The following is a 25,722-nucleotide window of genomic DNA, read 5'->3' as shown; positions in this document are numbered from 1 at the left end:
TGAGATTAGGCCATTAAAATAATGATTTAAATATGGCTAAATATAATATAATTTCACAGAATAGATACGCCATAACCTGTAATATGCCATAGGTACTTAAACAAAAGTAACTGTTACCAGTCTATCAAATTTTAAATATTTTTAATTAAATTGTCAGTGACAACCCTACATCCACATCTCCGCAACTCTTGTTACTTGCATGACTCCAGATCACACACTTCAGCAAACATAACTCTGCCTTCCATAAACCGTTGCTTACTTACACCCTATTTCAAAGGATTCAAATTCAATATCTTCCGATTTCAATTTTCACAAGCGCAGACGTAACTTTGTTGAAAGTAGCTGTTTTTATTGATACCCACATTTGAATAATAAATTATTTTATTTCAGTCGAGTGTGCGTTTTAGTGTTTTCTCTAAAATGAAATGTAAACTTGATATATGAGTTAATTTAATTCAACGCCACTAAAGTTTTATATACTAAGTATAACGTGAAAAGTGAAATAGTATTTGCGTTTGTTTATTTCCCATTTTCCCCCCTTGAGCCATAAAGCTTGGCAATAAAGTTTTATTGTATAACCAGTCACGTATAATGTTCGTACATTGAAAAGTCGATTGTAACAAATAGTGGGGCCTCTATTTGACACGCATAGCGCGAATTATAGAGCGCAAAGAATAGCGCGGTGTTTTTTAAGAACTCAATGGGTTATATAGGTTAGCAGTGGTCACAGATCACAAGTTAATAATAACAGCCCGCAGGGCAGCTTGTGGCGAGCTGTTGGGGAGTGACGACCCCACGGACCCGAGTACTCCCGAGAGTCGGTCAGGGTCTCCGTCTCCGGCGTGTCTTCGTCGGTCGGAGTGGACCCCAAGGAGACCCGCAGGACTCTCAGCTCTGGCTTGCCTTAATTGGCCGTCCAGAGAGGAGTCGTTAGAGCTATATGCTCCAGGGGTGGAAGTGAAAGATGCATAAGACGCGAGTTGGCACAGTGGCTGTTAACAGCCACTGGGTAGAAAGCGGCGCACACCTCTCGACACCCCTGAGCCGCTCACACCGATGTTGCTCCTGGTCGTCTTTACGACGGCAGTTTCAGGGGCCCATCTAGTAAGCGGCGAGTCACCGCCTGTCTCGATGACGGTGTTTACATTGTTATGGCAGGTGTCCGGACCTCTTTTACAATAGCCCAGTCTCATTGTCCACCCAAACATCAATCCATAAACCGTATACTGTTCACTTCTTCTACAATAGTCCCAATGCCTGCTGCGACCGGTTCACGGGTGTCTATTGTTGCGCCTGTGAACGGGTTCCAGCAGGCGTTCTACATGACATTAAAACTCTCCAAAGGGCCTCTACGTGTTGGATCTATATCCCCACGCAAGCCTATCAAAAGACCGGGATTTATAGGCCCGTGAAGTCCAAAAAGGAGAAACAATAACAGCAATCATGTTAATTCATTGTTAATCTCACTAACTTCGAAGAAACGACGTCAGTTTCGAAGAAACGACGTTATTTTCGAAGAAACGACGTTATTTTCGAAGAAACGACGTTACTTTCGAAGAAACGACGTTCGTTTCGAAGAAACGATGTTAGTTTGTTAGGTTATGTAATTAATAAGTACTTATTAGTACCTGCCTAAAGATTATTTTATTTTAACAACCTTTATTTAATTTGCCAGATATAAGTTCAGACTGTAAAGTTTATTAGGATGTTTCCTTCTATTATTGCAATAAAAATGTTTCATCAAGTAACCTATCGAAAATCCGTAAATAGCCTCATAGCACCGAGAATGTGAAACCCTCAAACCACTTCGCCGTGCCGTTGAATACGATAACATTATGAATATCATGATACACGTATTGATATCGAGTGCATCTCGAGGTGAAACGAAACGTGTCTACTCATAAAATCGACAAATTCATACGTTTGAAAGGTTCGTTTTGAATTATAGACTCCAATACTTGGACACCTCTTTATGAAGCCTTCTACAACGTCACTAAAGTTCAATAGAAATTGCACAAATTATGTAAACAAATATGACGGATTGAATAAACGGTGGTGGCCTAGTCACCTAGTGGATCTGACGTCCGACTTTCAATCCGGAGGTCGCGGATTCAACCACCATAGCTAGCGTGGGGACTATAGCCCAAACCGAGTACGACGTACGAGTATATAGTATTATTTGTTATTTTTTTGACGAACGGGCTTTATTTGGCCGAGCTTAACTAAACTCCTAAAGTTCGCCTTTGTACATTGTATACTTTCTTTTCATTGTATCTTAACCTGTCTTATGTACAATAAAGTGTTTACATACATACATACTCCTAAATTTCGTAAATTTATAGCATCAACGTTCAACGTGTTGACCTCGAATCTTATTTGTCCCGTCCCCGTCTACTTATTAGGTGATCTGTGGTTCCTAGACATGCTCAAGAGCCTGTGAGCTTCTAAATCTACGGCACGCTGTACCTTGTATACGCGACATGGGTCGCAGTTTTCAATGAACAAGTTTTGTTTTCATTTGTGTTTTTCACTCTATACTTCATAAACTACATATGTTCATAAATGTAAAAGTTAAAGATAGAAACTCATTGTTTTTGTTCTTAAGTTGGGTACCACTATACTACACAAAGTATTATATACTTTGGTGGCTTTACTTTACGTTTGGGTATTTAAAATTATTTTAAATACTCATTATACTTATATATAACATAATACTTTGTGTAGTATAGTAATAGTTATTTTATTAGGTAGGGGAGGGAGGCCTAAACCGGGTGGCTAACAGAGAAGACCTAATAACATTCTTTTTTCTTTGATTTTACATATGCATTTCATTCCAGTCACAGAGTATCTACTCAAACATACAATTTTAGTAGGAATCGCGGTAATAATTCACCCAAACTACGTACAATAACAAGCTAAACAAGATTCCAAAACAAACATATCAAGAGCCCGTTTAAAAATAATGTAATAAGTGGTGTCGACGATTAGCGAAGTTGTTGTTGTTGGCATGAACTTGAAACGCAAGGCATGTCACGAGGAAAGTTGAATGCTGTCATCGTGTCATTAGTATGTGACATCGGTTGTTTTCCAGCGCGCGTTCCGCGAATGTTAAAAATAGGGCACAAATATTCCATGTTTTATTTCTTAAAATACCTTCACCCAAAATACCTTTAAGTATGACTCGAAGTAGACCGGGCAGGGTCCAGGCCGGAGCTTCCGGCGCTTCGTTTTCTATGGAAAGCACCACGTGGTCCACGTGCCAATCAGCCATTATAGAAAATGACATGTCGGACGCCTCGGTCCGGGCCCGGCCCTGTCTAGCGTGAGTTATCCTTTACGCAAAAATAATATTTCTTGAAAACAACAGATTTGAAATATACAGGGTGTAATCGTTAAGTGTGGCCAGGCGATAATTCCGTAATTATAACAGATATCAGAAAACTTCAAATTGATATCGAAAGTGCGTTACCCAATGAGTAAAATTGCATTTATAACTGTTTTTAAATAAAAGCAGAAATATCCCAAACATTAACTTCAAACCCTCCCATACTTTAGTACGACAACTCACCCCTCAAAGAACGTCGGTTTCGTAAGAGATAAAACTGCTTTAGTCATAGCTGTAGTCATAGTAATTATTTCATAAACGGTATTTTATTACAGTTTATTATCACAAATAATATCCCAAGTAATTTTATCTCTTACGAAACCGACGTTCTTTGAGGATTGAGTCGTCGTACTAAATGTATGGGAGGCATTGAAGTTAATGTTTGGGATATTTCTGCTTTTATTTAAAAAAAGTTATAAATGTAATTTTGCTCATTGGGTAACGCACTTTCGATACCAATCTGAAGTTTTCTGATATCTGTTATATTTACGGAATTATCGCCTGGCCACACTTAACAATTACACCCTGTATAGACTAATAGTGATAATCATAATAACTAATGTCAGTCTATTTCAAATATATTGTTTTGATACATAGGTTACTTGTTGCTTTACTGATAACTACGTCGCGCATTCGGGTAACAAACTTCCAAAAACGTCGTCCAAAAAAATTTGTTTATCAAAAACTAAATAAATAAGCCGGTGGCCGAGTGGATATGACGCCTGACTTTCAATCCGGAGGTCGCGGGTTCAAATCCTGGCTCGTACCAATGAGTTTTTCGGAACTTATGTACGAAATATCATTTGATATTTACCACTAGCTTTTCCGTGAAGGAAGATATCGTGAGGAAACCTGCATACATCTGCGAAGAAATTCATAGGTGTATGTGAAGTCCCCAATCCGCATTGGGCTAGCGTGGGGACTATAGCCCAAACCCTCTTGTCCTCGAGAGGAGGCCTGTGCCCAGCAGTGGGACGTATATAGGCTGAAATGATGATGATGATGATAAAATAAATAAATTCGTAAATTTAGGTAGACTTTCCAATCATAGCCAATGCATTGGCGTTTGATACATATATCGTAAATCACAGTCGGAGTAGTTTAGAAACTCTACTCAACAATAAATAACTTTCCTCCGTCAGTCAAACAATTCGCTCGTACATTACTTGCACGCCCCACATTGCATTTTATGTGCTCTTAACCAGAGGGCCTAACACGAACCACGTTCGTCGTGTTGCCTCTCTGTCGCACTTGTAAATTCGTACGTAAGTGTGACAGAGGGACAACATGTCGAACGTGGTTCGCGGTAGGCCCTCAGTGACCAAGAACCCGACTATTTAAGGTCTAACTTGTTACGTTTTGATTTGGTTTTGATACGACCTTGACAATATTTTGGTATGGTTCTCATAGAAAAATATGCCCTTTAGAAAACACGCTCCTCAATTACTAGTTAAAATATATGTTATGTTATTAATATTTCAATGTAAACAACCATCGTAAAACTTTTAGGTTATACGTCAAAATAAAACCTATCAAAATCTGTCATATTTATTTACGTTATTTGCCATTTCTATTGAACTCCACTATATATCAGTGGCTTTCTTCCAGTTAATACGAGTATAATAGGAATTATTAAATAAATAAACTTACGAAAGACCTTTTCGAAAACATCCCGGATAATTTAATAAAAAACTTTGCCCTACCAACTACTTTTCGAATATATTTCTCTCTTTCCGCGCACTGTAATATGAACTCTATTGTACATATAACAAAGTACATTTACAATTAATTATTTTTGTTAGATACGACATGCAAAGAGTGGTCCTAAATGTGGCCTTAAACTTGATACAACTACTTTGGGGACTTATCTTCCTTATACTCGTAGGACATGTATTAGATTCCTGAACAAATATTGTTGTGTTTAAGTAGTACCAGTGGGTAGACACTCCTGACTTCGGGCATACTCGGCTCCGTTCTGCTCAGCATTGCTCCGAGCAATTATTAGGGTTGCCATTTGACGTCCTTTTGCGTGCACGACCACAGATAAGATAATGACTTGAATTTAGACAACCCTAAATAGCCGAAGGGATAGTACCATACATTAGAAACGGATATAGTCAGACCGTAAAAACTAGTAAAAAGTCTGCAGCGATTTTGATAGCCCACGCAGTGCAAATGTCATTTTAAACGTCAAACTTCTATGAAATTATTACGTATACATAACACTTACACTGCGTGGGCTATCAAATCAGCTGCAGACTTTGTTTGGTACGACTATAGCATAATTCGTCCCTGAATCGCTGTCAAACTTCGGTTTTGTAGGAAGTGTCCTTTCTGTATTGGTAGTGCTATTATTTATTATTGGCAAAAATGCCGGGATAACGCGAGGAAGAAGAAGAAGAAGAGTGCTATTATTTATTCTGTGGCCGTACCTTGTCGTTTTTAGTTTTAATTTGAACTTATTTTACTGGTAGATATTATTTAAAAATATACGAACAATTCAGCCACATAAATAATCGAATAAATATCATATAAACAACCAGCCATGGGCACAAAGATCGTTATCCCAGGTATATTTTATGATGTTTTGACCGCGAACGCCAAAACTTGATCATAATAGACAAAGCCAGACAATATTTCACAGCATTTGAACACTTTTAAGCGCATCTTCGCTTTTATTGTCTTAGCAATAAAACTCAATTTCGGAAGCTTAAAACTGGTATAGAGTACAAGAGTTTCTTATATTTCTGAAGTCCTATAGCCGTAAATAACTTTTGCTTATTGCCATCGGTTTTTGAAGTTTCAATTGTTTTCTTATTAGCAAATTCAGCGCGTTTTCAATTTCAATAAATAGTGAAATCTATAGATAGGTGCCAAAATTGAATTATTTAAATTACGAATTTGTTTTTAAGATTTTACCATCTTAGGTCCACTTGCACCTTCCTAATATTAGCCCGGAGTTAAGCGGTTAAACCGTTAAACCAAAATTGTACTGGTAACCATGGTAACTGTTTAACCGTTTAACCCCGGGTTGGTGGAATGGTGCAAGTAGCGCTACAATCAGTGAACCTTGCATCCATTTCAGCTTGAGCAAAAATGTTTGCATATATTATACAATATAATACATGTACGGCTGTCTATCCGGCTGTTCTCTGAAATATTTAATTTATTTAAATTTTATTTAAAAAAAATTAAAATAATGTAAATTGGCGAATTTAATGCCCAAGTAACACTCAACCATCGGGTTAAACAGAGAATGTAAAAATAGTGCATGGAATTTGAAGTAAGAAGATATTTATAGGAGACCATAATATAATATTATAAAGAATATTGTTCTCTGATTCTCGTGAAATGTCTTGAGCACGTTCGACTTTCTCAATTTAATTTTTGGTAATTTCCTAGTTGAACTGGACTTTCGAGGTATCATAATGCCCCTATACTCATGTAGGCTTAGAGCATTTTAGTAACTTGAGACGCCTTGGCTCTCATGTTCTGTACCTACAAAACAGTCTGCCGATTTTTGCGGGGGAAGGGCACGTCAAATGTATGGCTATTTATACATGATTTGTACGTAACGTACAAATAGCCATGTCAGATAAACGTCAGTCCATATACAAAAGCTTGCACAACTGTGCAAGGTTTTCGGCAGATTGGTAAGCTCTTAAAGACGACTCCGGATATTAAATGCTTTAAGCATGTAGGTTATTTTTAAATAAACTAGAAACTCATAATTCATTTTATTTAAAGCAGAAATAGAACGTATTGTCTCTCGGAATGTCCAATAGTCGTCCATACGTCTCGCATTCTCCGTGTTATTGAAGGCGTAATAACTGTCCGCTTCCCGGTCCCAATAAAAGATGGCGCCGTTTTGCTCGTTGCGTTTGAATACGGTACATATTTGACTACTAGTCAGATCAGTTTCTTTTTTCGAATTTTAAAACTATTTTGCGAATGGAATTTATATGAAACACTAGCTTGTGATGTCACCATCAAATTAGCTACTCTTTATAGTTTTATACCTGAGTCATGGTTGTTTTCTATGTATTTAAGTATTTATAATTATATTATATATATCGTTGTCTGAGTACCCACAACACAAGCCTACTTGAGCTTACCGTGGGGCTTAGTCAATTTGTGTAAAAAAAATGTCCTATAACATTTATTATTTATTATTTCCGGGTTTTAAAATAGAAATTGTGTCTAAAAATAACTGATTCTCTATTAATTTTCTGGTGCTTTATTTCTTGCATGCTGTAAAATAATTTATTTTAAATACAGTCAAATACCCTATTGTTGCGGCGCGAATGAGAATGGAAAACTGGTGGTACTGGGGTTAACCCTGAAAATAAGTTCGTAGCAACTATCTTTGTTACTCTAATTACGCTTTATTTGGAGTAAAAGAGAAAGAAATATGGCCGAAAGTTTACAACGCCGCCGATGTTCACGGTAGGCCCTCTCTCTGGGCGGACGCGCCGTAGTGCGGAAATCGTTATACGTCTACGTCTATAAACGTATCAATGTGTGTGATCAGTTAAAAAATTAGTGTTTATTCTACCATAATTCGATTACATATCCTTTGCATGATTCATAATATTTTTTAGTTCATTGATTAATATGCAACGATACATACCATGCCTTAAATAAACAAACAGTTGAACGACCTGTGAAATGCCAGATGGCAAATATATTCGTCTCGGCCGTATATCAGCACGATATGATTTAAATCATTGTGTTCACACGTGTCTTCGAGCGTGCAGGCTTCTGGTCCGTGGCCAACTAACACCTGTCCAGCAATTTACTTATTAATAATGACACATTGATATAGAAGATTGAAAAATGTGCGAACAAAATTATTAGGTCTAGCGATACTTCACCGTGGCGAAACATTAAATTTAGGTACAAAGTAGAATTTTTTAAATTTGATGTAGTGAAGAATCTTTTGCCATCGTATTTTCTCGGACACGTTCGTAATTTGTCATGCTACTTCAGTCAAGCTCAGTACTTTTGTACTGAGCTTGACTGAAATAGCATGACACGTTTGTGCGTTTCCGTGAAAATACGATATACGTTTGGCCCCAGAATTCAGAATGTTTTAAGCGTTCAATATCACATTGGCGCTGCATCCGATATCTACAATATCCTAATTGTAACTATAAAACGGGACCATTGTTCGTCAATTTATCTACGTATCAACTACCTTCCTGGCTTACCACAATGTGGCCGATTTACAGATTGACTAGAGTTTATTGAAAATTCATATATTTGCCACTAATCATAAGTACAATTAGGTAGCAATTATGTATGAACTATCAACAAACTATACTCAATGTGTAAACAGGCCGCGTAGCCAACAAGGCAATCGCTTATGCTCCTCGATCGAAACGCAACTGTCGCTGTCGCACTAATATGGAAGAGTGATAGAGAGACACAAAGCGTTTCGTTATCGTAGCGATAGCGATTGTCACCTTAGCTAGGCCGGCTGGCCCCAATGTGACCTCCAGCCACACTTACCCTTATTGACCTTATTATGAGCCTTGCAAATTATAACACGAATTTTCGTGACATTATATGCCTTTTGCAATTTTCGTGCCTTTAATGTGTATATTATAAATTATAATGCCTAAAAAATGAGGTATTTACTTCCAAAGGTACCAGGATGCCATAATACGGCAAGTGCTTACAGTGGGAACCATCCTAAAAACAATACCTTTGTGAAACAAGGTTCGTACATGCTTCGTTATATTACATAGATTATATCTGAGGGTTGCTAGTCTTTGTAAATTTGCTAGGCGGGCGAGGTGTTCAAAATTATCTTGACGTGACTTTATTGTTAAGATAATAAGAGTATTATCTTAACAATAAAGTCGCGTCAAGATAATTTTGAACACCTCGCCCGCTTAGCAACTTCTGCTGCTGACTGTACATCAGTTGGACAAAAAACTTGTACTTTGCCCACTTCCTAGGGCATTTAAAAAACTTATACTTATAAACTAAAATTCAATAAAACTTATTACTACATCCATATGTTATTCTAATTTTATTTTAGAACAATATTTTACATTTTTATGTGGACAAAGTGACCACTCATTAAGGACCATTCACACCACAGTTAACTTTTGTGGAGCAACACTGCAATACGGTATACTTTAATACCTAATAGTGTTGCAGTAACACTTGGAAACCGTTACCTCTACAAAATTTAATTACGGTGTGAACGCACCTTTAGAAAGATATTTCTCCTCAATATATCATGGACCTATAAATACGAGTATTTTCATTCATTCTTTCATTCATAAAGACTAGCAATCCCGTATATCTATGTTCCATGTAAACTATATGTGACAGCTATCGTGTACATCGCTTTGTTTGTCCGTACATCACACTCGTTAAGCTTTATTCGTAGCTATTTATTTTTACAGCTCTGTAACTATAATTTTATTGTCATTTTCTGGGCTTATACAAGAAGGGGATAAGCGCCTCATAGTACAAAATACTTTACGCCTTTTCAGGATATAAATCTATGAATTTCCCGTATAATTTTCGTATAATAAACACTGTTGGCGCAGTTATGAGAATGGGCAATGTTGGCAATGGCAGTTGAGTATTCGACAATTATCGTAATTTGTAATTATTGTTTAAGTAAACAAATAAATAACAAAATAGTTAAATTACATACCTTAAATAAGAATGTTTACGCGTTACGCAAAAGACAACATAACTGGCAAGAGTTTTTTTTTCAGCGCTAACAAAATTCATATTATACGAAATAATTAAAATAATGTAATGTTATTCTTCACATTTCGAAATAAGAACTGAAGGTGCTTCTAAAAAATCATAACTCGAAAACTACGAAAAATACGGGTATATTCTGATAGCCCACGACGTGAGGAATATAAAAAAAAATTTTGGACGTCAAAGTTTGGACCAGCCTGTATACTTACAAATTCTATTTTCATTATTGTCATAAACAATTTGGCCCAATCTATTGGTGTCAGTGGCTATTTTAAGAGCTTCTGTACCTTTAATGAGAGTATAAGAAACCATTTAATGTAGCTATAATGACAGTTTATGGCCATTCAAGCGTCAATAGCCGATATCCAAACTATTAAAACCCGTAACTAATGTCGTAAACTCGATGGGATACCAGAACGTACGTAAAAACTTATACTCTCAACTTTGATGACCGCTATATTTAACCTAACTTTTGATATAGGAATGTGACAGTTAATAGCGTAGAAATAAGGCGTATTCATTTAAAAAAAGATGCGATTTGCTTTTGCAGGCCAGACTTAGTCATGTAAGCAAGCCAATACTTATGGAATAAGCTAAATGATAAAACTACAGTGCTAAGACAAATTATACTATTAACCTTTTAACCGCCAGCAATTTTTGATCGAGCTTGCTCGTGTCGCCACCGACAGTAATTGTACCACGCAGAGTAAGGTTGGCATAGTTACGGGAGTTATAAATGTGCTGTAAAAACCAAATCAGATCTTTGTCTTATTTATCAGACTGTGGCAAAATGAGCTGGATATGTAATGTCTTATATATCAGACTCTGGCGGTTAAAGGGTTAATATACTACTTATAAATTAGGTTAACATCAAACATCTCAACCAACCTTATTAAAATCACCAAGCCAGATATGTATTCAAGGTGCAAATTGTTCATTGGGCTATAAGTTAGGCCTGGCTTTAAAAAGTCAACAGTGTCGAAATAAAAAAAAATCTACTTACGAAAAGTCGGCCAGTGTTACTTTCCAAACTAAACATAAAAGTCGCAACATTGCCCATTCTCCATTCATTCAATGAACGAACGAAACGATCGTATCAGTTGATCCAAATTAGATGCGACAACATCGAGGAAATTGCTTGTTTCTATTCCAATGTGCTTTCTAGGAACTTTATTTTATGGTTATACTTTTTTCTGTAGACTATTTTTTATTCTTCCGTCGAAATTCGATGTGACTTACTTTTTTTGTATGATTCTATTCAAACGTTTGTCATGATATAAAATAATGCTTTATAATAAGGAATTTCCGGGCCAGCTACTTTACATCTCTGAATTAGAAATTGTTGAAAAGTAGTTCTACTAACTATATATCATTTTATCAAACAAGTTACCTAACTTATAGAGTTAGACCAAGACAAGTCTGCAACGATTTTGATAGCACACGCAGTGCAAGTGTTTTAAACGTCAGACTTCTATGAAATTGAGACGTAGGTATAAATAACACTTGCACTGCGTGTGATATCAAAATCGTTGCAGATTTAGCTGGATCTAACTCTACGTAGGTATATTATGTCATGTCAAACGTAACTCTTTATTTGAATAATTTCCCTCTTCATTTTATTAGAATTGTGTAGACTTTTGTACATATCACTTAAGTACCTACTTAATTTGCAAATTGACCACTCTGTAGAAACTGTCAAGTGTTCACAATCTTACCGGGATAGCACTGGCATTAAACATATTATTACTATTTTCATTGCAAAATAAAGACATGTTTTTGTCATTTCAGCAATATATGTGCACAAGTAACTAATTTTTATAACGGGGCATGGTTATTTCTTGAAGCTTGGTTCTATCTTGGTGAGAACGTCCTAAAGTGCTAGTATGCAATTTGCAGATCAAAAAATACCAGCCACTTTCTGATATCTGCAAATTTTCTTGCTAGTGCTTTCCTTCAAAACTTCTGGGCCTATAAAATCACTATCCATTTGAGTAAAGAAAATAGAAGCTTATTTGTGAATGTAAAAATGTTTAATCAAACTCAAATGTTTAGTAACTCCTAGGCCTTGATTTGTTACGAAAGTCTTTAGTTAAGTTTTCTGTTTCAGTCCCATCCTGGGCATCGCGGAGCACACGGAGGACTGGAGCGCCGAGGGCGCGCACTCGCGCTGCCTCACGCCGGCCCGCTCCCCCTGGCAGATCAGCTTCTTCCTCATGGTCATCGTTTTCCTCTACTTCCTCCCCCTCATCATCCTGATCGTCCTTTACAGCGTCATCGCCAAGAACCTCGTCACCGCGGCCGCCAAAGTCGTCATGAACAAGACTGTCGATCCCTACAACGCCAGAGCTCGGAAACAAGTGATTCTGATGCTCGGAACTGTAGTCCTATGCTTTTTCATATGTCTTATGCCGTATAGAATACTTATTTTATGGATAATAGTAACCCCATCAGAATGGACTGAGAGCATGAACCCAGAAACGTGGTACAGCGTCCTTTATTTCTCTAGAATAATGTTATACATTAACTCCGCTATAAACCCTATATTGTACAATCTAATGTCGTCCAAATTTAGAATAGGTTTCTGCAAAGTGTGTATCTGTTATAAGAAGGTAGCTGTTAGAAATCAAAGCGTGGAAAACCGGACGACCGGGTCAACCACCAGCAGCAGTTTGACGCGTACGACCAATAGTTTGAAGAAGTTGTTCCATAGAGGAAGTTTAGACAAAACCGACACGGTTAAAGTTAAAACTAGTTTCTTTGATAGGTTATTGAATAAGAGATTTATTAGACAGCAGTCGGAGCCGGTGTGTGGTTCAAAGGTGACTAAGATAAACAGGATGCGGAGTGAGGGCAGTATGGTTGAGGTGGCGACGGTGGATCGTTCTGACATGGACGATGTGAGTGTTAGCCGGCCAGACATCGAGTTGGACGGCCGGGGCTCGTTAAGGCGCAGTGTACTAATAAACAGTGCGAAAGCTAAGAGCGTAGAGTGCGAAAGTAAAAGATTGAAGCATAAAATAAAAGTTGACTGCGTAGTGAAGTCGACGAGTGTCGACTACGACTGCCCTGAGAGTTTCGTGTGATATGATGTAGGGCCCGATTCGGATTATGAAATAGACATCTATTAGACATCACCAAGATACGATAACGATATGTTTAAGATCTAACCTGTCAAATTTGATATTTGCGCGATTCTGGATACTCTTGAACGATTTCCACGGGATATGACTTAGAGATCTAATTCATATCTAATAGATATCTTATTCTATCTAACGTAAAAGTGACATTGGTTGCCCGAATTGCGCTGCAAAAGAGAACTAGTTGATATCTAAACTATAACGTATCTAGAATTGATCTAGTACGTGTCGTCTCTTGTGAATATCTTGAAATTCAGCAGCAACGGCAGGTAGCTTCGTCTTTATCGGCTTAATTTTGAAGAAAAAGTTAAATCATGCCTCGATATTGTTGTATGTATATGGAAATCTCCATCGTGTCTCACGTATTGCGGCGTCTCTCTCGTCAGTTATTAAATTTAGGAAGATGTAACAAGCTCTTTAGTTACTTAAATGTTAGAGCTATTTAATATAGCTTAAATTAGGAAGTAAAATATAAGGTAGAAGTATTAGTGCTCGACTCTGCACTAGTATTCGTCATGGGCACTTTATGTCAAAAGACAAGGATTAAATTTGAATACAGAAAAATCTTCACCGTTCACATTTAACCTATATTACTTTGACATAAAGTGCCCATGTCGAATACTAGTACTTCTACCTTATAGTGAACTTGGGACGTATGTAGAAAATGATATCAATTTAATATCAATATTGTTCAAAATGTGTACTGATATTTAAATCAAATTGGTATCGTAATTTGAGTTTCTGAATATGCCTTTGATCTATTAAAGTTTATGGTTCGTCTGGTTTTCGACGAGTGTTCTAAAAGTATTATTAGATGTAGGTATTTGTTACAAAATATAATATATGGAGCAGAATGAATTAAATCATTTTATGACTTATAATTATAAACTTTATTAAACTTATAACATGTGTTTGATTTCTTTTGTAGCGTTTTAGACGTTTTAGTTTTCAATTATGGTAAGTACATACTTATTTTTTCCAGCTTACCGTAAATAATTAGCAATAAACTGTAAGTAGCATATGAATGCATAAAAGCAAAGTTTAATACTGTCTAAATATACACTCATAAATGTTTAAAACGGTGGGCCTTTGTACTAATGGACGAATGTTATTTTTCCTGTTGTGTTTTGATTTTTATATAATAAAGTGTATTGCTACTAGGTAGTACTACTAGGTAATACAAACCCTTACTTACTATAAAAATAGCACAAGACAGGGCAAAGTAACCACTTCGTTTTATTTGGTCGTAGTAGTAGTTGATTAACTACTTAAAGTATTATAGTTCGTTTTTTTAGCATTAGAAATAAGCTAAACAATCTTGATGTGTCTTTTAATTTAAAAACACATTTTAAAAATAAATTAAGTCAAATATGTAACAATTATGAATCTAATGCGGTCATTTATATTCTTCTGCTTTCATAAGTAATAGTTTCCGATTTTTAAAAAGCGTTTTTCAATTAAAAGGCATGTCAAGATCGCTTACCTTCTTGCAAGTTCTTTCTAATGCTAAAAAAACGAACTTTAATCATACAAAATATATCACTGTACTTAATGTTAATTCTAAACGTAACTGAGCAAAAGCTGCAGCTTTAAGAAATAGAATATTTTTTTGCGTCTATAAGTAACTCCAAAGTTAAAAATTATTACCCTAAAGGTGAGAGTCCATTTCTAACGACAGCTGCACTACTGTTGCGACGCTACTGTCATTCATTGTCTTGTCATTCATTTTACTATGGAAATTGACAATAGCATCGACGTGTCGACGTACAGTTAATGCTATAGTGCAGCTGCGGTCAGAAATGGACTGTTACCTTAAACGTGAATTCGTGTTTATAACTTTACGTATCACAATATCAAGCAGTCACTTGTATTTGAATACAGTCACACGTTGAATTAACTGCCACTTAGCAGCATAATTGCCGTATTACGGCATTTACGACTGAACAGTGAGCTACCGCTGAAGCTAATTGCTGCAATATAACGATCACTTCATGCGAATTTTGCCGCTCGTGATATATTTGGACAAAAAAAGTCTGTGTATCTACACCGATATGTAATTTATCAGTTTGATTCCAAAAGATCACATTTAGATACACAGATAGATATAATAATATCTAGATTATAAAACGCTAACTCGCACATAAGTGTGATAAAATATTAAATTGTAAGCAGCACTAAGTACTTAGGTACTTACGGCCTGATTCGAACTTTAAGATACGTCAGTTAATAGATCTAGAAACGTGACGTCAAATGTGACGTTTCTTCAAACAAAAACATCACTTTTGACACTGACACTGACGTATCTTAAAGTTCGAATCGAGCAGTTGCGAAATATACCATTTACATACTACAACAGCCCAGAGAGTCTACCGCGAACTACGTTCGACGTGTTGCCTCTCTGTCGCACTTGTAAATTCATACGTAAGTGTGACAGGAAGACAACACGTCGAACGTGGTTCGCAGTGTAGTGTGTAGCTTTCAAATAGAGCTCGACGGCTAATCCTATTGTCTATTGTTAAGTAAAACCGCATGTGCTACTTACCTTCAAAAAAGGATCTTAATTAGGTATCCTATTTGGCACCTGAGCGCGGGCTAGTCCAACGCTCAAAAAACCAGTGTAGCTGCGCTCTCCGATAACGCGCCTTTGTTACGCATCTCTATGACACATTTTAGACTGGTTCTGTAGCGTTCGACTCGCCGGCACTCAGTAACCGAAATACTACGTATATTTTATGCAGGTGGTTGTGGCACGTGGCACGAGCGGTTTTACTGAACAATAGACAATAGGATTAGCCGTCGAGCTCTATTTGAAAGCTACACACTATAAATATAGGCCATTGGATTCCTAGCCAAGAAGACAGTCATTGTTAGAAAATCAATAGAAATTAAATAACATAGGGAAATAGTCACGTCACTTTCCGTAGCAACTGTCATCCCGATTTTCTTTTTTAACCGACTTCCAAATCCCAAAGGAGGAGGTTATCAATTCGGTTGTATGTTTTTTTTTTATGTTTGTTACTCCATATCTCCGTCATTACTGGACCGATTTGGAAAATTCTTTTTTTTGTTTGTATGTATATGCATACAGATTGGTCCCGTTTTTGTCAAAATCCAGTGCTGATGATGGGATCCATGAGGAATCGAGGGAACTCCTCAAATCTTAAAGGCATACATATAGTGATTTTTGTGTTTTTATCAATAAATTAAGCATATACATTCAAAAACGTGACATTTGATGAAGTGGAACTGCTGATGATGATCAGAACGGAACTCTTCAACGACGCATAGTTCACCTTTGGCGATTTGTCCTCTTTGTTATGTTTGTTAAGCAAGTTAAGTTTTTAAGCAACATTTTTGTCAAGCTTGAGTTCTGATGATGGGATCCATGAGGAATCGAGGGAACTCCTCAAATTTTAAAGGCATGCGTATAGAGATTTTTGTATTTTCATCAGAAAATCAAGCATTTTTATTAAAAACTGTCGCATTTGATGAAGTGGAACTGCTGATGATGATCAGAACGGAACTCTTCAACGACGCATAGTTCACGTTTGGCGATTTGTCCTCTTCGTTATGTTTGTTAAGCAAGTTAAATTTTTAAGCCACATTTTTGTCAAGCTCGAGTTCTGTTGATGGGATACATAAGGACTCGAGGGAACTCCTCAAATCTTAAAGGCATACGTATAGAATTTTCTGTATTTTCATCATTAAATCAAGCATTTACATTAAAAACTGTCGCATTTGATGAAGTGGAACTACTGATGATGATCAGAACAGAACTCTTCAACGACGCATAGTACACGTTTGGTGATTTCGAATTTCGATTTTGACTTGGACTGGGACCCGGACTCGTATCCGGATCCGGTTCGGACCCGGACCTGGACTCGGACTCGGACCCGGACTCGGACCCGGACCCGGACTCGGACTCGGACTCAGAGACCCGGAGCTTGACCCGGAAAACCACTATGATACCTAAACTAAATAAACCGCTATGATTACCTACCATAAAATGTAGGTATAAAGTATGATGATGCCAAACCCCTCCCGCTCAAACCCCCGTACACGCCGTACACCGCATTGCATGCTAGTGATGGGTAGGACATCAATTTAAAATGAGTTTGTATGAGTACCTCATTTTCAAAAATGAGGTGTTACAATGTCTTACTTCAAATGAGGTGAGGTACTGGCATATTTTCAGTATCGGCTACTATATTCTCTGAATTTCTCTGAACTCCATCGGCAAACAAAAACTAGATACAATGGATTTATTTTTATAGTCAAACGCAACTTGTCAGTCAGTAAGAACCAGGAAAGTTATACTCATCCTATTCTTTTGGGTGTATATGATGAATTTCTCAATGTTTGGTATGAGACAGTCCTGGGCCAAACCATATAATATAATTATACTCCTAACATCCTTTACACATAAAAATGTTTAATTTGAATGCAATTCTCGAGGTGAAGAAAAGAACTTGAACAACAGAAGACAGATAAAGTTAAGAAATAAGAATCAAACCAAGGACCTAGCCCCCACATCCTATATAGAAACTTTGATGCTTTTATGAAACTGGTTCTAATTTAGCTGTAAATTATTTTTATTGTTTGTTCAATTTTAATCCTTGCTACTTGATATTATTTACAGTTTAATAATAATATATTTCAATTAGAATAGTAACCTTAAAACTGTACGACTGTTTTTTAACAAACTAAGGAGAACAAATTCCATATTTTCTTCTAATTAGATATCATTATATATAAAAATAACTAACTTACCACTTCAGATGATTTAACAGCAAAGTGATGTAAATAAAAGCACACTAACATTCGCGCCGCCGGTAACGCAGGCGGCAATATTTTTCACTACATTTTTGCATGCAAAAGACACCAAGGTAGAGCCACGGGTATATTTAAACGTATAAACAATGTGCCTGTTTAGATATTTCGGTATATATATTAGTATTACCACTATAAGACAAAACTAAATTATCTGAACATCACGATGAACTCGTTGCAAACTTTTGTTATTTGTTCCGTCACTGTCAGCTCAGTCAGCTGTCAGAGGGCCTACCGCGAACCACGTTCGACGTATTGCCTCTCTGTCGCACTTGTAAATTCGTACGTAAGTGTGATAGGGAGGCAACACGTCGAACGTGGTTCCCGGTAGGCCCTCAGCTCACAGCCGCCTATGATTTGCGTTTCGTTTCGCACTATTTCCTGTGAATTCAGTTTTACTTTTATCATGATGAGATTGTTGAGTGAAGAAATAGAATAATTAGGTCTATAAATAAACATGCCAATTAATAATCACTATATTTTTGAATTACAGGCAGGCCGTAACGCAAAAACGACAATCGAAATTGCTTTATCTGCCTCTATTATATTAATATATTAGCTCGATAGTGTGCGGAAGCGATATAGAGGCATATATACCTCTCTATCGCTCTTGCATATTTGAGCTGTAGAATAGAGGTTAACGAAAAAACGCGATAAACAGGGTTTTTATTTCGACGTTGTTTACGAAGAACGGTAACAAAATGTAAAAGTAACAATAACAAGTTCAAATCATTACGTAAAGTACATGTTTATTACACTTAAGTAAATTATACTTACTATTTAATGACTACACTAATGTAAATGATTACATTTTGTATACACCAGCAGCACATTATGGACCGTATTATATTTCAATAATTTAAATAATATCCTTTACTGTTTTTAAGCATGCTTCGTAAATGCTCACATGCTCAGTCAGAGGACCTACCGCGAACCACGTTCGACGTGTTGCCGCCCTGTCACACTTACCTACGAATTTACAAGTGCGACAGAGAAGCAACACGCCGAACTACGTTCTAATGACTTACATTTCTCGCGCCATTCGGCTATTTTGACAAGTAAGTCAGGATCAAAAAGGCGTAAGATCTATGAAAGCTTGCAGCGCTTACGCTTGTTATCTTTCGTGTTTAATTTTTAACGTATTTTCGTGGTGACGCGAGGCGATATTGAAGTACGGCGCGTGTCTGTCTCACTCCCTCTTTGGGTATTTCTAATTCATTGTTTCATTTTGAAAGAATTTTTGAGGTACACCTCAAACACGTTCATGTCACAAAGACGCAGTGAGTGGTACAAACTCAACGCATTTCTCGGTGGACCTTTTGTCGTTGCAATAAGGTTTGTAGTTCGGCAGTTGACAGTGTGGGCCATTACTCGTTTCTTCATTTGAGACATTTTGAGTTTTGAAGGGCGCGAGCATGCGAGGACCTAGCGCCTCGTGCCACTCTTTTGCAAGTTGTGAGGAGTGTATGAGTATTTGAAAGGATAAGAGTTTTTTGAAATTTGAAGTGTGTGAATGATTTGTGTGGCAAGAGGTGTTTGTGATGCGCGCGAGTAAATGAGTAAAATGAATAGAGGAGTGAAGTAAGACATTTTTGCGGTATGAAGTACTGCGACAAATTAACAAAATGAGTGGTACAAATGAGGTGCCTCGCGAGTGAGCGACTCAACACTATTGCATGCGCCGTTAAGTGAGTTAGGTTAGGTTTGAACTGCGATCCTCACAGAATCGAACAAATTGGGTTAGGTTTGGTTAGAACTGTGAGACTTACAGAAACGAAATGCTACTAGAAAAGTGGGTTTGGTTAGGCTAGAACTACGAATTGCAATGCTCACAGAACCGAACTGCTATCAGAGAAGTGCGTTAGGTTAGGCTAGAACTACGACCCTTACGGAAACGAAATGCTACTAGAAAGTACTGGTTTTACCTCCTTTTCTACATAGTGCACCATCTACCATAATCTTTCACCGGGCCCCATAGAAGTCGGTTTTTTTTTCTTAAAAATTATTGTTTTGCACGATTATCATCTTGGCTACTACAACGAGCAGTTGCGCTTCCTATCTCAATGATTATGGGAGCATCTAGAGTTAAACCAAGAAAAGTCTGCAGGAAAAGTGTACAGTCAGCAAAACTAGGTATTAGCACCCCTGCGTATAAATATGAATGCAGGGGTGCTAACCGAATAGTTTTGCCAACTGTACTTATTTATTGTGAATCCACTATTCTCATTGTCTTCTCTAGTTTTAATTGAGCCGTTAATATTGGCCCTTTAACACTTGAACTAAATATCATTGTACAGAAACCGCAACTTATACTTTATAAGTATATGTAAATTTCTTAAACAAATACAACCAACTTTCTAAATCTATATGTATTAAATTCAGAAGAAGGTCATTCAGTTTTCAACCTTATTGCAATACACATAGACTAGACTTTGTGTAATTTCTCAGTGTTTCATACGTTGTTCTTACGATGAGGGGCTCCTTTACCGGATCCATTGTTAACTTAAAGAGACAAGCCAGAAATAAGAACTAATACAGGTTGGCCAAAAAAGAAGCGCATTCCGGTTGCCAGGGAGGTTTTGGGATTATACTTACTGAGCAACTTTTACTATGGGACCAACCCCGAAATCTCCTGTGTGGAAACGTCGGTAAACGAAGGTAACAAAATAATTTCGCGGTTGTAATGTAAATATGATTTAGTATGTGTTCAAAAGTTTCAAAACGCTCAGCGGCTAAGCCTAGCAATCCAAAGGGGAAACACAGCAACTCCCAGTATGTCATCTTGAAACTTAAGTCATTGTCAATAGAGGTGACAGCAAGGTGTCTCTATTTATTAGGCATTATATCATGTCGAGCACTAGTGCGTTTAAGGTATTTATTTATTTACAATAACAATATAGGTAGGTACCCAAGCCTACCTATATTGTTATTGTAAATAAATAAATAAATGAAACGCGAAAGTTTTAAATGTTATAGAACAAAACTTGACAGAGAAATTGATGGTTTCAATTATTTACTAATCTCTGATACAAGCAATGTATGCGGTTTCGGTCGCAATTTACGCTTCCTCTAATCTTAAGGGGGCGATTTACCGCGTTGGAACAATGGACGTTATCATATCAGTAAATTATCACTGGGACAATGGCGGCTGCCACTTAACTGGATACCGATGCTATGTATGGGCTGCCTGTTTTTATAAAAAGCTTATGGGAGTTTTCTCAAAAAATACTTATTATACCGGTAGGTATCATATTGTAACTTCGAAATTATAGTTGGTCAAACCAAATTTGTCAGTAATTAAGAACAAGAAAACTATACTCATCCTTTTCTTTTGGGTGCTAGTACTAGTATAAGACAAAGATAGTATGATTTTCTCTGTCTATGTTTGAAATGAGACAGTCCTTTCATAAACAGACAAAGTATATTTTATCTGATTGTTTGAAAAAAAAGAATAAAATAAAAAAAGACATAGTCATATTGTAGGTGCCATTGGATTAGGTTAGGTTCAATTTGTGATTATTGTAAAATTCCACAGTTTTTAGAAAAATCACGTTTGATCAAATGATACAATACAAAACAGTACATTACAATACAAATAATCTTTATTGCACACCTCAATAAAAAAAGACAATACACAAATGAAAACAGAAATACAAGCACATACAACATGATCAAATGGCAAATGAAATATCGGACAAATAATGTTTCCAAGTTGCAATAGGTAACCACTTTTATTATTATCTCACATCACATTTTATGTTAAACTACCTACCTAAGTTCCTAAACAGTATTTATTTAAATTCTACAGGGAACTCGATATTGTGGTATTCAACAGTCTTTTTCATCCCCTCGATATTTTCTCACATAAAATGTTAACTTAATTGAATCATAAATCATATAAATTACATCTAAACAAGGTAGTTGTAGCAACAAAGTAAATTTGCCTACACGCATGTAATATCTAAAGTCCCTCGAGAACAAAAATAATCCCGAAGAAATGTAATTTTGAGACTCCGAGGCCTCTTTGCGTCGAGATGAAACACTACCTCAGTTTAACAAAGGTGTAACCGTCTTTAGTTTTAATCCAAGTAGGAACTTTGTTTTACTGAGTAGCTTTAAAAATTAGCATAATTTTGTTTTTGCTGAGGCTAGACTTAATATTGTAAATAAACTAGCTAATTAGAGACAATCTCGCTAAAATTAAAAATATTGTCGTAGTTTAAGGAGTTTTTGGAAAGAATTAAAGATGTTCTTCATAAGTTGTGTTATTTATTAAATTAATTAAATTTCTGACCGGAGATCGGAATCAAAGGCATGATTTTATTTGCACATACAAGCCTATCAATCTATGATTGCACAGCATAATTTGCCAGAAATTTAATTACCTAAGGGAATGTGAAAATGTGTAATCAAAATCTACTAATAACTAATAAAAAATCCCCTGAATCCCTTATTAATTAATAAGAAACTTATAAATATGAAAAGCATAAACTTATCAAGAATAATTACATCGATACTGTATGTTCACAGCCCCATCCTTCGCGTGGCTACCTTCACCTACGAGGTGTACGAAGACGGCTCGGAGCACCCCGTGTGCCTCACCCAGGCCGACACCTTCTGGTCTGCCCTCTTCTTCATCCTCACCATCGCTGTCTTCTTCATCGTACCCCTGGGCGTTCTTCTCGTCCTCTATAGCGTCATCGCCAAAAACCTCATGGAGAACCCCGTCATCATCGCACAGAACACCAAAAACAACAACAACACAAACAACGTTCTAAGATACAGGAAACAAGTCATCTTAATGCTGGGAACTGTCGTCTTATCATTCTTCCTTTGCTTACTGCCTTTCAAGGCTCTTACACTGTGGATCATAGTATTTCCACCCGAGACAATAATGTCGTTAGGTATAGATGGGTATTATATACTTTTGTATTTTTGTAGAGTAATGCTGTATTTGAATTCCGCGATAAACCCGATATTGTACAATTTGATGTCGTCGAAGTTTAGAGAGGGGTTCGTCAAGCTGTTGAGAATAAACAAGTTGATGAATTGTGGGAGGAGCTTGAGAGAGAATATGCAAAGGCGAGATACATTTAATACGACTACCTCAACTGGATTTTCTAGCAGCCATCACAATTCTGATTCTTTCTGGAGGAGATACAGTAATAGGACAAGCTCGCAAAAGAATATCATTAAAGACAGTAAGAAGAAAAAAGAACCAGAGTCTAATGTCCAACAGTTAAAAGTAGGAGAAATTATCAATGTCGTAAACACAAGACGCAATAGCATGCAGTTCATATCAGCAATGAATGAACTTAACGATAATAAAGTAGAAGTAGAAGTACACGAGAATAACTGCCAAGACGAAGACACTGCCAATGAGAACAATAAACAGATACAAATATTGAACCTAGATGTTAAGACAAATAACGTGTATTCTATAACCCTAGATGTAACAGAGAAGAGTGAAGGCAAGAATAGGTTTGTCTGTGTACCGGTCCAAGATAGGGAGAGCAAAAATATATTTGTATACGACTTTAAAAGTAAAGAAAGTTTTGTGTAAGGGTAGAGTTAGTTTTTTTATGAAGTCTAGATCACAACTTTTAGTAATGGATTGATAATTTGATAATTTCATTTTCGAATACAGATTACTGAGGGGTTTTAAATGTATACTTTGAAACTTACTGCAAAATCTTGATAGTCAATTGAATATACATATAGACTCGCAAAAGTCGAATCAACATGAAAACTTCACTAAGGCTTCTGTTCATATATTAAACTTAATATAATAATATTTTTAAAGTACTGAATATATATATATTATCATGACGATAATATCATCAAATAATTATTACTAAAGTAATAAACTTCGTATTTTCCGTTTTCCTCTGGAATTACTTATCTGAGTTAACTAAGAAAACAGTGTCACATGTGTTTCCTAAAAGTTGTGGTCAAGCGAATTTAGTTTTTGTCTCGATATTTCAGAAGGGCTTATGTACAAGCAATTTTGTATGCAAATAGGATCTTCTAGAATAGGAAGACTATGCGTATTAGTAAAGTATGGTGCGTTGGCGGTGTGCCAAGTAAAACAATGCATTTATACAGACTTATAGACAAATTAAAATGTATGTATTTTATTACAGTTTTGGCTTGAAAAGCTTTTTCAGATATATTTTTTTGAGTTGTTGCGATTGTAAAATTTTAGCAGATAGGAATATTTTGCAAAAAAACGGAACCGTATTGTTAAACTGTAATGTTAAAAAAACATACTTTTTTTGCTTAGCATACCTCTCTCGTCTATTGATGGTTCCTCTGTGACAGTTCATTTTTATACGGAGTAGCTGTTAAGCACGTAAAATATAATATTTGTAGGCCTATTTTGGAAGTTTAGCACATTAGGTTATTATTTAAAATTGTAACATTTTAGTTATTAAAATGGTAATAAGGCCCTTTACTAATTATTTTTAAAAGTCCAACCAAAAGAGGCTTGAAGTAATTAAGGCTTGTTATAGGGCCCGACGTGAGAGGTAAATATACTAAGTAGTCCATTTACCGAATAATTATTTCATTCAATAATTTTATTTTACTTTTTAATACAAACTTTTTATCTTTTAAAGTTATTTTGACAAAAGTTTAGCATATCCTACCAAAAGTATTTGTAAAATTATAAAATGTAAATGTGCGTTGCAAAAGATCTTTAACGTAAATATATATTTCAAAATATTATAGTTACCAAATATATATGTATGTATATATCAGTATCAATTCCATGTTCTATGAATGACACTGCCTGTTTTATGTGATGGTATATTAAACATATTGTTTATACCAAGACGAGTGTTTTATTTCAATAAGTACATTTTATACCTTGTTTTGGCCAAAATCCTTGGAAGATGACAATGTAAGTTGTCATACACACAGCCAAGAACGCTTATAAGCGTTGTAACCTTTATAATTTCAAAGTATAGTTTATATTTCCTACCCTGCTAGTTTCAAGTAGCAATGTCGATGGCGTATGCGTGACGTATTAGAATATGACAAAAGGTTTAAAAAAGGTTAAACCAGACATGAAAATTACTTAAATATATTTTATTAATTAAATATACTTGCCATACACTTAGTTCTATGCGTATAATATAATGATTACAGTTTTCTCATCTATTGGGTCATGTGTCACTCTCGCACTTTTACAGGTAAGGCATATACCTGCACCAAAATAAGGCCCATCGTTTTTTTTTAGCTATCTTATATTTAATACGAACTTGCTGTTTTGTCTATAGTACCTACTAGCAGAAATGGATGGACGCAATTTGAATCCATTCACACTTACAAAAGTATGAAATTTTAGAAGAACCGGGCCTTATTTGGTACAGGTACCTTACTTGTTATAGATGGTCGATAAAACGCGACCATCTTAGGCTCCTTTGTACCCTTAATTTAAATTGCTAACTATTACATTAAAATATATCCGATAGTATTAAATTGTGTATAAATCGCGAGCTCGCGCGTGTCATTTGCCTCGCGAGGCGGATTTCCCTAACCCTAGATTACTACCGCAAACCGCCCTCAACTATTATAATCTGTTTGTGTTTAGGATCACTGTAAAGGTTTGTAGAAAAGTGGGTCAGAATACTTGAT

At 36.3% G+C, this 25,722-nt stretch overlaps 2 protein-coding genes across 2 annotated transcripts in view; both read left to right on the top strand.

Moving 5' to 3' along the window:
- The window catches only part of LOC134675172 (thyrotropin-releasing hormone receptor-like), a 150,255-nt gene extending 136,107 nt beyond the window's left edge, over positions 1-14,148 (top strand). The window contains exons 4-5 of the mRNA XM_063533365.1: positions 12,225-13,206; positions 13,524-14,148. Of these exons, the coding sequence (XP_063389435.1) occupies positions 12,225-13,200 (976 nt within the window). The 3' untranslated portion in view covers positions 13,201-13,206; positions 13,524-14,148. The remainder of the gene's footprint in view (positions 1-12,224; positions 13,207-13,523) is intronic.
- Positions 14,149-21,656: 7,508 nt separating this feature from the next.
- Positions 21,657-23,799, top strand: LOC134675200 (pyrokinin-1 receptor-like). The gene has a single exon (XM_063533409.1). It carries the CDS (start codon positions 22,562-22,564, stop codon positions 23,645-23,647), a length of 1,086 nt encoding a protein of 361 aa, XP_063389479.1. The 5' UTR covers positions 21,657-22,561; the 3' UTR covers positions 23,648-23,799.
- Positions 23,800-25,722: the final 1,923 nt, after the last annotated feature.

This window comes from Cydia fagiglandana, chromosome 21 (genome assembly GCF_963556715.1).
Source record: "Cydia fagiglandana chromosome 21, ilCydFagi1.1, whole genome shotgun sequence".
NCBI classification, from domain to species: domain Eukaryota; kingdom Metazoa; phylum Arthropoda; class Insecta; order Lepidoptera; family Tortricidae; genus Cydia; species Cydia fagiglandana.
This window is presented reverse-complemented; position numbering and strand designations above follow the sequence as displayed.

Coding starts and splice junctions, on each gene's coding strand:
- LOC134675200 (XM_063533409.1), top strand. CDS start 22,562: ATGAAAAGCATAAACTTATCAAGAATAATTACATCGATACTGTATGTT.